Consider the following 15,735-nt stretch of genomic DNA (forward strand, 5'->3'; position numbering starts at 1 on the left):
AGAGTCGAGCCACGCACATTGAAGGAGCTCACAGCTCCTAACCTTGATCAGCAACCTTTATGTATTACATTCCCACAAGAAGATGAAGGGGAGACTTTTGAGCTGAAATCGGGATTAATACATTTGCTTCCGACGTTCTATGGGCTAAATGGTGAGGATCCGAATAAGCGTCTTTCGGAGTTCCATGTGGTGTGTAGCAGCATGAAACCAAGTGGCATGTCGGAAGAGAAGGTGAAACTCAAGGTATTCCCATTCTCATTAAAAGGTGCGGCAAATGATTGGTTATATTACCTTCCACCGGGTAGCATTTCTACATGGGCTGATTTGAAAAAGGCTTTTCTCGAGCAATACTTCCCGACTTCTATGTCTTCGGTGTTGAAAAAGGAGATAAGCAACATCGAGCAAAAGAGTGATGAAACCTTTTATGAGTACTGGGCTAGATTCAGGAAGTTATGTGCTAGTTGTCCTTATCATGGCTATGCAGATGAAGACTTAGTGCTCACTTCTATAATGGATTAAGTGGTGAAGATGCACAAATGGTGAATGCACCAAGTGGAGGTTTAATTGTGAATAAAACTGCACAAGCTGCTAAAGATTTGATAAACGAGCTAGCTGAGGGCTCGACACAATTCACTAGAAGATCAGGGGCTCATCGTATGGCTGCCGAAATTCCTGGAACTTCTAAGTTAGAGGATCAAGTGAAAGCATTGACATCTATGGTGCGGGAATTCATGACAAAAGTCAAGAATACTCAACATGTGAAAGCTTGTGGCATTTGCTCTTCAAATCATTGCACAGATTTTTGTCCTCATTTGCAGGAGGAAGCGAGTGAAGAGGTAAAGGCGGCCGGATTTCAGGGCCAAGGTTTTCAGAAGCGTGTATGTCTCGTATTCGAACACATATAATTCTGGCTGGCGAGATCACCCCAATTTGAGATATGGTAATGCTTCGGGAAACCAGCAGGGACCGCACCAATATAACCGTCCTCCACCTCCTTACCCGAGACACCAGGAGCAAGGAGCTCCACATTTTAGGCCACAAGGCCAAGTACAGGGACCGAGTACCAGCATGTCAACTGAAGATATGATTAGTGCTTTAACTAAAAAAGTGACTAACATGCAGGGAAATATGGTTCAACTTCAGGAGGAGACCCGATCGAGCATCAAGAATTTGGAGCAACAAATGAGTCAGGTCTCTAGAGCAGTGAGCCGATTAGAGGCGCGAGATTCGGAAAAGCTACCGTCTCAAACGGAGCTTAATCCGAAACAAAATGCAAGTGCAATCACTTTGAAGAGCGGAAAAGAGATAAAAGGAAGAGATAAAGAGGTCGAGGAGGAGATTGTTGTTTATGAGCCGGAGCTGGAGCCTGAGCCTGAGCCAGAGCCCGAGCCTGAGCCTTCCACATCTCATGGAAGTCCAAGCAACCACCACCTCCACCACTTTATGAGCCAGCTCCTCCTTTTATTCAGTTGGTTCCATGGTTTCGGCCATGAACAACTTCTTTGTGTCCCGTTATCCACCTCAGGGACCGGAGAACCAGGACTCCTGGTACTCCGATCCCACATCCGAGATTGAGGTGGCGCGCATTCTACGCCGCCAGGAAAGAGAGGCCCGTAGGGCAGCCCGCAGGTTTGAGCGCGGGGGCCCCTCGGGATCTTAGAGCTTTTCCTTTTCCCTTTCCCTCTTATTTGTTTTTGTCCTTTCCACATTGGGGACAATGTGTATAATTAGCGTGGGGGAGAGATTGATAAATGTGGTGATATTTTAGTTTGTTTTGTTTTTCTTAGTTTGTTATGTTTTGGTCTGTTTTGTTTATATTGTAATAAGTTGATGTAAATTTGAAAAAAATGAAAAAAAAAGAAGAATCCTGCTGAGTTGAAAACCCGCAAGGGCGGGCGACTCGGGCAAAATTGGGGGCTCGGATAGGTCGAAAACCCGAAATGGCGGCCTATGCAAAAAAGAGCTAGTTGAGCGGGTGAGTTTTGTGAGCCAAAAAAAAAGAAGAAAGATGAAAAAAAATGAAAATGAGAAGCTAGGATGAAAACCCGAAAGGGCTCCTAGGCAAAATGAGAGAAAAAAAAAAAGAGAGAAAAGAAAATTTGCTTTGATTCTCATTTGTCGGTGGCGGTGTCATAAGGTGGCGGCATTCGAAGTTGTTTTCGGGTTAGATTAGGTTCTTGTTTTGTGTCCTTTGAGGGCGGGCTAGACATCTCTTTTTGGCTTGTTTTTCTTTTGTTGTTTATGGTATGTTTTGGTCGGAGCTAGAAGCTAAGCGTGGGGGAATCACTCGCCCTCGTGCCTTAGTTTCCTTGCATTTTGGGTTGGTTGGAGTTAGGAGGTCATTGTTGATGATCGTGTCCCGAGACCTTTCGGGATTCGAGGGTCATTTGTATAGGAGAATTCTTTTGGGGTAGATTTTGTTGTTTGGCTTTTGTGTTTTTGTGGATGGCGAATCCGGAGGTTGACGTAGTATGGCGTATTTTTGGGGGCTTGGGTGTGTCGAGTTCTCTTTTTCTTTTACTCGAGGTCGAGTAAGGTTTAAGCGTGGGGGAATTTGATGTATCCAAGTTATCCGCCAATCTTAGGCGGATTTCGAGTCGTTTTTGGTGTCGATACGAGCTTAGTGTCGGGATTTAGGAGAGATTTGACGTTAGGATGTGTTGCCGGAGGATGTTGTGATTTGAGGAGTCTAGGGAGTAGTTTACATGGTGGCACACTCGAGGGCCGATCTTAGCCCTCTGAACTGTAGAACCCGTCAGTTTAGCATAAACTTCATGGACTTCCTCAAATGGCAAAACAAACCTTTTCAAAAACGCAGGATCAGAAAAGCAGGTCGCGGTAGAAAGAGAGTAATCCATCCTTACATGACCTTTCTCTTTCAAAGTCTGTAAGACTTTATATCTTGGCAATAATCTCTTATTTACGCCATAAATAAACAAACAAGGCTTGGAAGTCAAGTAATTAGGTTTGTAACCCATCTCATTCATCAAAAAATCCAATCTCTCTTTGATCCTTGCCTCTGTTGATGTCAAGCACATAGGATGCCGCTTGATCAGTGCGGTTACATCAGATTGAGCCCATCCAAAGCTCCTAAATATTCGAAATTTATCCTCTAATTGCTCCTTCGTATAGTAAGCTACCAAGTGGATTCCATACACAAACATCGTAGAGTATCGAGTAATCCCCAACTCTTCTTCAACCCTAATCAACATATCTCGAAACACATCAGTCCTCTCTATAAAAGGATTACTCTGCTGAACAATGTACTTCTGGATTTTGTCACAGGGGATGCCATAATCATCTGGCAACAATGTAACATTGGGAACCAAAAATTCAGCAGCTTTTTTCAAGCTCAAGCGACGACGTCGCGTTCGCTTTAAAACACTAACCACATTCTCATCACTACCCAAAACAGTCCTAAAAGCATTAATTGCAGGACCTAAATGGTGAGTTATCAATTGAGGATTTCTTGATACAGCAGAAACTAAAATCAGACCTAGAAAAACCCAGTTCCAAAAGAAGCTTAACTTTAGGTTCCAACGTTTTAGCAACACTAGAAACTAAAATTTGAGGTTCACGATTGAGTAAAGCCCTAATATTATATTCATGAAACCCTAGTAACTTTAAGTAATCAATAACAGAATTAGCATTATCGTAATCAAAATAAGAATCACTCATATTCTTGGCTCCTCTACCTTGACGCAACTTTACGGGCTTAATGGAAGTAGACAAAGATTGATGTTTGGAGAAGCCAAGAAATTCGACAATTTACCTTCTTTAGTTGAAGTTGAAGTTAAATTTAAAGATCTTAATGTTGAATACAACAATGTAGATGGAAGGCGCTGACAATGAGAGGTAGATAGCAAGAAGTAGAGGAATCGGCTGCCATTACTAGGTACCATTGCAGCTGCACCTATATTTGGTCAATTGCTTTGCTTGAATCAAATTATCTCAACTTAAAACATTTTAGGAAGGAGTAAACCTGAATTGAACCGAACCGAACCGAATAAACATGAAATAAATGAAATGAACCTAACATAAACTGAACTAAATTGAAGTGAATTGAATTGAACTTATGTGCACTCAACTCAGCTGAATTTTATTAATTCAGTCCAAAAGAATAGAGCCTAAAAGTCAAGGGTCTAAGGCCAGTAAACTATACATTTTGGTAAATAAAAATAAGCTCGCGCCTTCCTTACTAATAAAAGAAAAAAAAACTTGAATAGACGGAATTTATAATGACTCTGTTTGGAATTTATTTTTTTTTTAAAAAAAAGGAGGCGTCCACCATGGGCGTCCATGGTGGACGCCTCCCTTCTTTTTTAAAAAAAATTCAAAAAATTAAAGGCGTCCATGGCAGGCGCTCCACCATACGGTGAGGTGCCTGCCATGGACGCCTCGACCGGTGGTGGGGCGTCCATTGTGGACGCCTCTGTATATGTTTTTTTTTTAAAAAAACGGTCTCCTTTGGTATGCCGGTGGTAGTGATGCGTGATGGTGGTGGTGGTACGACGGCGGAGACAAAATTTCTGGTGTGCCGGTGGTGGTGTGGTGGCGCCATGGGTTATATGGAAGAAGGAATGGAAAGTGAGTGATTTTTGGTAAATGTGAAATAATTACCAACTAGTTGTGGTGGTGGAGGTGTTGGTATGGTGTTGGTGGCGGCAGTATTGGTGGTGGCAGCAGTGTTGGTGCCTGGGTGGTGAAGGGAAAGGAGGAGGGGAAGAAAAGAAGAGAGAAAAAAATGGAGGTATAAATACATAGTATAAAAACACTGTATTTAGGGCGTTAGTAGGAAATACTAGGGCGTCAAATAGCAATGTCCTCTCCTTATTAGGAGATTTGGCCCACCAAAAAGTAAAGGGCGTTTAGTTTGGGGGAAACTGGAAAGGGAAAAGGTATAGAACCTCTTGATTCCCTTTTATGTTGTTTGTTTTGGAGGTTTGTTTTCTCTCCCATTCCCCTCCTTACCCACATATTCCTCTAATTTGATTACCCACACCCCCCCCCCAAGGTTTCACATTCCCTTTCTTTGATTCATCATTGACCACCTCCTTGACCATCCAACCACCACCACCAAACCATCACAACCTAACCCAATCACTACCACCACCAGACTCCTCCACCTGCTCAACTAACCACCACCCAACCGCCACCAGAACCGCCCACTTAAGACCAACCAACGACTGCCCAACCGCCACCAGAACTGCCCATCTAAGACCATCAACCACTGCCCAACCCACCACTTGATGAAAGCCGATACTACCACCCACCACCAAAACTACCACTCACCTCACAAACCCTAGAAAAATATGGAAGATTAGAGAGAGGGGCGACAAAAAGTCCAGCGGCGAGAAGGGTAGGGGGATGCGACGGGGCGATGGGGAAGGGGAGGGCGACGACGGAGGCACTGCGAGAGGGGGAGACGCAAGGGGATTGACTGCGAAGGAGCTATGGTGGACTGACGGGTTGTGGGTCCTGCTGCGGGACTGAGGGCGCAGCGGCAAGGGGAGGGGAGGGTAACGGTGCGGCATCGGAATCGGGGTCGGGAGGGGCCGACGACAGTACTGGGTGTAGAGAGGTGGCTGGGGTATCGAAGAGAGATGTGCTATGATGGTGCTATGGTGGATGGAATAGCAAGAGGAGGAAGAAAGAGGAAAGACAAATGTGCCAACCAAACAACCCATTAAATCTAAGGGTTTCTGTTTCCTTTCCTCCTCTACCCCTTTCTTGATTCCATTCCCTTTACCCCGTGGTAACCAAACGCCCCCTAATAGTATTATATTTGTTTCCCCTCTTCTTCCACCAAAAAGTACTACTTTTTTTTTCCTTTTCCTACCTTATTTAATGCTAAAGGGATCAAAAAGTACACCAAAAAAGAATGAAAGGGACATCTCCTAAATTCTTGTGTAAACAAGAATGTAGCAAAGAAATAAAAGCGGAGGGAGTAGAGGAAGTAATTCTTATCAAGGTTGTATGCTTTCTGGTAAAGAGTGGAAAGCTAATCACAAGTTTGATTGAAAGAGAGATTGAGTAACTCACATCACAGGTGTACAGAAAGAATGTCAGAGCGCGAGAGTCGAGAGACAGTAAATAGGGGTCCACATCATACGAGTTGGGTAAGGTAAAAAATTTATTTAAGGTAATAGGTAATATCTTTGTGGACTACCCAAAAAGAAATATATGAAGTTTATTTGGGGGCAGAAGGATTACATATAAATAACAAGATTGTTGATATAGATTATTACTAACAGCAAATTAGAAGACAACAATAAGGAATATCGCGCTTCTCATTTATCCAACATAGGCTATGTGCTATCAGTGGTAACAAAGAACAAGAATTTTTCTTCTCAACCAAACTTTGTTGGCAGGAAGCCAACTAGTGGTCTTAGGCAGGGTCGTCTTGAAAATTTTGGGGCCCCGGCTCTAATATGAAAATTGGGCCCTAATTTATAAAAAATAAAGATGGAAGGTTAGAGTTCTAATGTTAAAAAGTTGAAAATCTAAAGATAAATCATTGACAAATTTAGAAACAAGGGTGATTTATTCAAATATGAAGTAAAATTTTCAAAATAATATATTTTGGGGACTTTATAATTTTGGGGGCCCTGTGCTGTTGGGCTCCTTGCATACCCTCATCTATCCCTCTGATGGCAACTTCAATTTTATCACTAATGTAGTCCATAAGAAAGTATTTCAGAATGCATAATAAGTATTCTGAATATATTATTAGCTTACATTTTTCAAAAAATCTCTTATTTCTTGAAAAATAATTAATAAAATGAACTATATTAATTGACATCCCGAAACTAGTTAAATTTATAAAGTGTATGGACTGCTATACCTCTATTATACTTCATCTGTTTTTCAGTTGTAATATTTTGAAAATCAACAAATTATATTGCGAAAGTATTTAAAGAGACAAATCTAATAGACTCTACTTGACTATATTTTTCATTATATATAAAGATTAAAACATGATCAAAGTAAAATGGTAAATAGTGCAAATCGTTGCAACTAAAAAGAAACAAATGAAATATATATAAAGGGGAGGACTTGGTATTCTCATAAGATTACAAGTTTACAACCTTACTGCAAATTTTCATTGTTAAACAACTAGTAAAATAATTCCTAATGACGTTGATTTATGTAACAGTTAATCAATTAAAAAAAGTAATTATGGAAAAATATCAAAAAGTTCATTTAATTAAAATTTTAATTTCTATTCGAGATTCAAATTCTTTGAACATACAAAAAATTATAAGGTGACAAAAAAGTTTTAAATAAACAAATCATTTACTCAAAATACAATTTACTAGTTTAAGAAAAAGTAGATTAATTGAAATGGCCAAAAATAAAGCATGAAAAGTTAGGAAGCCAGTTAAGAGTACAAATAGAGTACAGACCAATAGACCATAGCTGAGACTGAGAGTACATACAAAAAGCAACTACTTCATCAACTATAGTCACTCTCAAAACCCTATTCACACTCTCACAAAGGCACAATTTTTTTCATGTCTTGTTGGTGCATAATTTTTTTATGTCTCAAAACCTCCATTAAATTTTTCTTTTCTCTATTTCTTAGAGTGTGGCGGCTTCTACGGCTTGGTTCACTTTGCTTTTTGCACAAATTGTTGACAGAAATTGTTCAAGTCTAGCTAGCGTGTTGTTGCTGCTACTGTTGGTTTACAGTTGGTTATGTTTTCGGCTACTGTTGTGAGTTATCTGCTGTTTTACTGGGTTATTGCTGTTGTTGTTTGGTTGGTCCTCTGTAAGTTTATTCCTATTATTTTCTTCTTTTCCTTCAACTTTCATTTTAGAATTTAGAGTTTGCGATTCCAATTTTACAATTTCATATGTTTTTTTATGTGATGTGATGTGATGAAGGATTTTTGTGAGTTATTGTGAACTTGTGATGTGATGTGATGAAGGATTTTTTCGTTGCATTTTGATTTTGGCATGGTAGCATTACTATAGCATGCAATAGCCAACAGGTTGAGGTTATGGTAGACTGAACTTGCACACTTGACAAGTTGTAATGTGAGCAATGCATACACGTATTATTATACTTTAAAGAAATTTATATACATTGAATCATAAGTGTTGAGTTTATTTTGTTTCTCTTCAACCAGCTATCATATAATAGTCGTTTTTATCTACTTGCTGTGAATTAATGTATAGTGCAGATGAATCAAATATTACATATTTCCATATCCCATGCAAGTTTTAATACTTATGCTCTGTTAATGCTATGCTTTGCACTCAAACTCTTTTTATGATATGCTTAATGCCCTTATTCCTTTTAACGCAACAAAGTTCTTCTTTGAATGAAAAGGCTTTTCCATTTTCTGCAGCTACGCTCCACGACCTGCCACTTCACTGCGCTGCGCCACATCTTCCTCTCTCGCCACTCGTAGGCATATACACGTTTGTCTTCGCTGCTCCTTGAGAGTAGAGGTATATAACATACCTTTTTTCTTCTTCTGATTTTTTCTAATTTTTATTTAATCAGTCTTTATGTCCTTTAAGTTTTCATATTTATAATTAATTATGATTGGTAATTGAAATTTAGATATCTATGGAATTTGTCCCTCTAATGTTTGACTGATATGAACAAACCTACATTTGGGGTTGGAAATCTAAGGAATGACTTGGTTTTGTGTTTTGTGAGTTGTGACTGTGAAGATGCAAATTTGCATTGGTAATTAATATGTAGGTTTGACACCATTATGGTGTAAGTTAAGACTTTTTCATACTCATCTTATTCTGCCTAATGTCACAGTTTTTTTTTTTTTTTTTAATTTAAACTAACAAATATTTTTTTTTCATTTTCAAGTTTTAAGTGAGTTTTTCTATTTCTAAAAGTTGTATTATCTGTTTTTTAGGTTAGCCCTAGTGCATAATTTCACATCACCCTAACACAATGGCAAATACTGATGAAGAACAATACTCACAGCAAGTAAATTACATGAAATAATTTCATACCTTATAAAATGCTCTTTTTTTTAAATAATTTTTTATTTGAATAAATTGTCAGCATATTGTACTGGATTGTGCCAAAGTAAGGCATGATTTTTTGAATATGGATCTTCCACCGTCGATCCCTCAACTCCTTTTAGAAAATGAGGTTTACAAACAAGACTTACCACAAATTAACAACAATACTGATCCAAAATCTGATAATGAACTCAAAATTGTTAGTAGGGGAGGGAGAGGGAGAGCGAGAGGCAGATTATAAGCAATTGGGGGAGAAGAGGTAGGGAAAGAGGAAGTGAGAGGCGAACGAGTAGTAATTTGATCGAAACCAAAGAACATTTGCGTGCTTTTCTTCTCGTATCAATGAAATATGATGAAAAAATAATTTTATTTTTGTATGATAGAGTTGATGTGTATATGAAAGCTTCCCAAGATATGTAAAAGCCAGAAAAAAATTGTTTAAACAGTTCGGACAGAAAAACGGGACTTCAAAAACTTGGACCAAACAAGAGTATTTTTTGGTCCGGGCCAAAAAATTGAATATTAAAAAAACTTGATACTATTAGAGCCCTAATATTTTTGTTCGCCATTAAATCTCACAAACGTGGCTTAGGAAGACCAGAAGCAAGAGTTTTGGGCGAGACGAGAAAGTGGAATAGAAGTAGAGATGGTAAAAGGCAACACGACCTACCAACACAACAGAGACCCGTTATTAGCAGTTTTGGGCAGAGGGGGTCAGAGTAGTACACGGGTCGACACGTACGACACGCATAATAGATGGGTTGGGTTCGGGATTAACCTTTTAACCCGAATAACCCATTTAACCGTTCATGACTTATCAGTATTTGAAGTTTTTTTACATATTTGGTCGTTTGGGCTGTTGAGCACAGGAGCGCATAACTTGAGAAACCCAATTGCTATCTAACTTTTAATGAATTCTAGTGCTAGGGTTTCTCACTTTTCCCTTCAATTTTTTCAATCTGTATTATTCTTAATCTCTCTCCTCACTTTTTTTTGTCTCCCAATCTATCCCACTACTTGAAAGATATGTTCATTCGAACTAATAATATCACACAACTTGGTGAAAAAAAATCGTTTTTTTTATTTCAATAAATTGTCAGGCTATTGTATTGTATCTTCTACGCCCAGAAATTCCCACTCGTGGCTATGATACATTTACCAATCGTTTTCGCGTTATCGCCAAACATGCCACTAGGTAAACCTTGAGTGTCCCTCAACTTCCTTTGGAAAATGAAGTTTACAAACAAGTTGTACCACAAATTAGCAACAAAATATATCAGGATATGAGTTGTTGAACAGAAGTATTGGATAATATTATATGTAAAGCTTAGAATGGTTGTTTACTATTAATAGGTTTGTATTGTAAATATTATATATATATTGAATGCTAGTGATTTTGACAATCATATCATCGTTCTTATTCAGTGCTTTTGGATTCTTTTCGCCATGACTCGTCCGTACTACAAGCTTATGTTGACATTGTCATGGGTCTATTACACGCTCAAAGATCCACCTCTCTCTTATTAAAAGCAAATCAAAGAGAACCAAAATAACTTTGTTGTGCACAATCTCTGCCTTTGTCAGAAACGCGACAAGATTTCAGATGATAAAATGCTTATAAAACTGCTTGTTTGGGTCGTAGATTGCACGAGAAATTCTTGACCAAGCTTCCTAATTTGTGTGATCATCAGTGTCCTAATACATATTACAAAATACCGTGGAGAAAACATAGATGTCATTTCAAGGATTTCACTGTGAAAAAAATATTTTAAAACTTTAATGAAAATTCAATTAATAACATGCTGAATAATAGGATATTGGACATGATGGAGGTTGAGAATGCAGTTCAACACATGACATTCGATCATGGCTATGTGGGAATGAGTGCAAAGCGTTTGCACGAAATTTTGAAAAGTGGGCTTAACCGTCAACTGATTTTATACTGTGGGAGAGATAGGAAAAACCGTTGGCTATTGAAGGAAATTGCGTATATTCTCGATGGAAATTTTAATGTGGCTGCTGATGCTGGAGTGACAAGCATGATGATGAGGAGAGTTGTGAGGAGACACCAAAGAATCGTGAGACATCCAGAAAAAGACCTAAGGAATTATAAAAGGTCCCTGTTCCTAAGAAGGCAAAATTTTCTACACCTCAGCAGAATGATGGGAAGATAGTTAGTGACTTTGTTGCGCACAAATTCAACAAGACCATTCTACCTTTACATATAATATTATACAATAAGAAGGATTTGAATTTATCCTAAAAATAATGGTTGATCCTAATTGAAGGATAATGCACTACTGAACAGAAGGTTCGAACACTATGGTAAAAGATTTTCGCCGTTCACCGAGTCTCTTCTTACAGAAAAAGTATCAAAGATTATGGAAGGTTCTGATGATCAAAATGTTCGGAGTATGATATGACCCAATTTCCAGTGGAGACTTGAAAATAGTGTGATAGATGAGAATTTTAATGGGAACTATTATATCAACAAACTTGATGATTTAAGTAGGAAATGCTGCAGGGGTAAACCTTGAGCGTCCCTGAACTTCTTTTGGAAAATAAAGTTTACAAATAAGTTTTACCTAAATTAGCAACAAAACATACCAGAATCTGATGATGAGCTCGACACTGATAATAGGGGAGGGAGAGCAAGAAGAAGAGGTAGACTAGAAGCAAGGGCTTAAGGGAGAATAGGAAGAGAAAGAGGAAGTGGGAGGGGAACTACACGCCGTTAGAAAATGAGGTTTACAAACCAGACTTACCACAAATTAACAACAATACTGATCCAGAATCTGATGATGAGCTCAATATTGTTAGTAGGGGAAGAAGAGGGAGAGCGAGAGGCAGATTAGAAGCAATTGGGGGAGAAGAGGTAGGGAAATAGGAAGTGAGAGGGGAAGGAGTAGTAATTTGATCGAAACCAAAGAACATTTGCGTGCTTTTCTTCTTGTATCAATGATAAGCTTCCCAGATATTAAAAATAGATGGTGGGAGTTTAGTGTCGATGGTAATAAATTATTTTCGGGTACCTTGTCACTTGGTTTTAATGAATCTTATCAGGGTATGGATATCGATTCTAAGACTCCAGTCGTCGTTGGATGTTATCAATTTGAGCAAGCATTTCAAGTGTTTTGTGATCCAAGTGAGTTTGGAAAAGATCAACGAAAAAAAGCTTTCCAAATTGTGATTGCTCTAACATCAGAAGTGGTCATATGATTATTTTATCTGACAAATTTGGCAAGACTTTGACTGATATTCGGGGTATACTGGTAGAAAAGTCGTCAGATAAGATAAGGTTGTTGATGCAAGATTGGTCAAAAGTTAGTCATATTTTGATTGATAATTCTAAACTAAAAGAGGAGTCAGTTGGTGAAATCATGAGCAACGAGAATAAAGATCTCAAAAGATCCATTGAAGCCTTGAAAGAGGGATGGATGAAACTTTTGGGTGATGTTTCAATTGCTTTTCAAGGCTTTTCAAGTACAAAAAAAAAGTAAAATTAAATTTTCTATAGAAGTAATGTAAAAGCCAGAAAAAAAATTGTTTAAACAATCCGGACATAAAATCGGAACTTCAAAAACTTGGACCAAACAAGAGTTTATTTTTTGGTCCGGACCAAAAAATTAAATATTAAAAAAACTTGATAATATTAGGGCCCTAATTGTGACTGTGAAGATGCAAAGTTGCATTGGTAATTAATATATAGGTTTGACACACTATTATGGTGTAAGTTAAGACTTTTTCATACTCATCTTATTCTGTCTAATGTCACAGTTCTTTTTTAATTTAAACTAACAAATATGGTGTTCCATTTTCAAGTTTTAAGTAAGGTTTTCTATTTCTAAAAGTTGTATTATCGGTTCTTTAGGTTAGCCCTAGTGCATAATTTCACATCACCCTAACACAATGGCACATACTGATGAAAAACAATACTCACAGCAAGTAAGTTACATGAAATAATTTGATACCTTATAAAATGCTCTCTTTTTTTTTAATAATTTTTTATTTGAATAAATTGACAACCTATTGTACTGGATTGTGCCAAAGTAAGGCATGATTTGTTGAAATATGGATCTTCCACCACCAGGAATTCCCACTCAGCACTATGATACATTTATCAACAGTTTTCATATCAACAGTTTTCGTGCTATAGCCAAACATAGGCAAACCTTGAGCGTCCCTGTTGGACTATGTAGTATATGTATTTTAATATCTCTGGCCCAGCTAGGTGGACTGAGGCCCACTTTGTATAGATTGTCATTTATTAGGTTGTACATTGAGGAAAGAGAAACACAAAATACACAAAATATTTTACCCATCTTCTAATGTTGCCCAACGGCACCTTGAACGAACCTGTCATGGTATCAGAGCACCGGTGACCGGTGGCTGTGTGATCGAAATTTTCCGGCGAACCACAAACGCTCCTTAATCTCACACGCGTGAATCGTTAAGGAGAGAGACAAAGATGGGGGACGAAAAATATGTTATACCGGGAGCGAAAACGGTGCACCAGATGAGTGCTACCTCTCCGTTTTACCTGGGTTCCGGCGACCAGCCGGGGAACCTGATTAGTCATGTGATATTTTCAGGCGAAAATTACGTGGCTTGGGCAAGAGCGATGACGCTCTCTCTGCGCGCGCGGAGGAAGTTTGTATTTATCGATGAAGCCGACCGAATTGAATGATTTGCTTGATTGGGAGACAGTGCACTCGATGATTGTCTCGTGGCTTCTGAGAAGCATGGAACCACGTATTGCTGCTAGTATACCTTTCCATGAAAATGCCAAAGATTTGTGGGAATATCTTGAACAGAGGTTTTGTGTGGCCAATGGCCCTCGTGTGCAGCAGATAAAGGCTGTCATAGCTGACTGTAAACAGACCGAAACAATGAAGGTGGATGAATATTACACTAAACTCATGGGGTTGTATGACGAATTGGCGAGATTGAAACCCTTGCCAAGGTGTGAATGCAAGAAATGTGACTGTGGACTTGGTGAACTTGGCGCGTGATCGGGAGGAGGAAATCTTCCATCTGTTTTTGATTGGACTAGATGCTAAGTATGGTCCTGTGCAAAGTAATTTGCTCTCACAGCAACCTTTGGTTGACTTGAACCGTGCGTACCAAGTTTTGGTTCAAGAGGAACAATCTCGAGTGGTTGTTCGTACTAAGGATGCTCCTGAGAGCATTCATGCCTTTCACGTAAATAATAAGCGCGGGAAGGGGCGCTTTGACCGAATTGATAAGAGCAAACTTATATGCTCTCATTGCAAGAAACAAGGACATGAAGTCAGCACTTGTTTCAAAATCCACGGGAATCCCGCGTGGTATGAAGAGCGGCTTCGTGCTCGTAGTGCGGCTGTAGAGCGGTCTGAAGGTGGGGCAGCAGGTGGTCTGGTCGTGGGTACCACTGGTGGTGGTGGAGTTGCTCGTGCAGGTGGTGGTTCGGCTGGGCCGAATAAAGGTGCAGGGGGGTACGCATAAATGTTGTGCAGGATGGTGTATTCCATGATTCCAGTTCAGGAGGCACTTCCCTGGGCAACCTGACTCCTGAGCAAATTCAGACCCTTATGAACCTTATTAACAATGAGCATGCTAATGGTGATCGTATGACTGGTGAGTTTTGTGATATGGATTGGATCATTGACACAGGAGCTTCGCATCATATAACTGGTACATTGTCATGTTTAAGTCATGTACGTGATGTGGTTGGGAGACCAGTTGGGCTTCCTAATGGGAACACTACCCTTGCCACCAAGATGGGAGATGTTTACCTCACTTCTCATCTTGTTCTGCAGGATGTGATGTTTGTGCCTGAGTTTACTTGTAATTTGATATCTATGTCACATTTGCTGTCTGATAATAATTGTATTGTCCAATTCACTCCTTCTTTGTGTGCTATACAGGACCTACCTTCAAGGACTCTGATTGGAGAATGTGAACGACGAGGGGGACTCTACTTTTTCCACAAGATGGTTGTGGTGCATGTTGTTGGTGCCTCTGATTTGAGCCTTTTTGACCTGTGGCATCAAAGGTTAGGTCATCCTTCGGAGAAAGTTGTGAAGATGCTTCCTGCTATCTGTTCTAGCTCCTCTAGAAAGAAACTAAATAGTGTGTGTGATGTTTGTCCTATGGCAAAACAAACAAGAGATAGTTTTCCTGTTAGTTCTAATAAAGCTAGTCGTGTGTTTGAACTAGTGCATTGTGATTTGTGGGGGCCTTATAGTGTGCCTTCTTCTTGTGGTGCAACCTATTTTTTGACTCTTGTTGATGATTATTCCCGTGCTGTTTGGGTTTACTTGTTGCAAAATAAAACTGAAGTTTATCTCCATTTTATGTCCTTTCTTGCTATGGTGAAGCGTCAATTTGATACGAATGTTAAGGTGGTTAGGAGTGATAACGGAACTGAGTTCAATTGTATGCTTAGTCATTTTCAAGCAAATGGGATTCTTTTTCAAACTTCTTGCACTGGCACCCCTCAACAAAATGGGAGAGTTGAGCGAAAACACCAACATATACTAAATGTGAGTCGAGCTATAATGTTTCAGGCTCATTTGCCTATTCATTTTTGGGGTGAATGTGTTCTTACTGCTGTTCATGTTATTAACCGCACTCCTTCTAGTGTATTGGGAAACATCACTCCCTATGAGCTTTTGTTTGGTTATGCTCCTGAGTTTGATCTTTTACGTGTGTTTGGGTGTTTATGTTTTGCTCATAATCAAAAGGCGAAAGGTGATA

General features: G+C 39.2%; 1 protein-coding gene across 1 annotated transcript; it reads right to left on the minus strand.

Moving 5' to 3' along the window:
- Positions 1 to 2,730: 2,730 nt before the first annotated feature.
- On the minus strand, positions 2,731 to 3,902 carry LOC125491985 (transcription termination factor MTERF9, chloroplastic-like). The gene is made up of 3 exons (XM_048634066.1): positions 3,773 to 3,902; positions 2,803 to 3,496; positions 2,731 to 2,743 (listed from the first exon to the last, which is right to left on the minus strand). Exons 1-3 carry the CDS (start codon positions 3,900 to 3,902, stop codon positions 2,731 to 2,733), a joined length of 837 nt encoding a protein of 278 aa, XP_048490023.1.
- Positions 3,903 to 15,735: the final 11,833 nt, after the last annotated feature.

The sequence above is a fragment of the Beta vulgaris genome, chromosome 7, assembly GCF_026745355.1.
Source record: "Beta vulgaris subsp. vulgaris cultivar EL10 chromosome 7, EL10.2, whole genome shotgun sequence".
In the NCBI taxonomy this organism is placed as follows: domain Eukaryota; kingdom Viridiplantae; phylum Streptophyta; class Magnoliopsida; order Caryophyllales; family Amaranthaceae; genus Beta; species Beta vulgaris.

Bases quoted from the DNA above. Each gene is read 5' to 3' on its own strand.
- LOC125491985 (XM_048634066.1), bottom strand. From the start codon at position 3,902: ATGGTACCTAGTAATGGCAGCCGATTCCTCTACTTCTTGCTATCTACC. The intron at 3,497-3,772 runs GTAAATTGTCGA...GGGTTTTTCTAG, and splicing joins TTCAACTTCAACTAAAGAAG to GTCTGATTTTAGTTTCTGCT.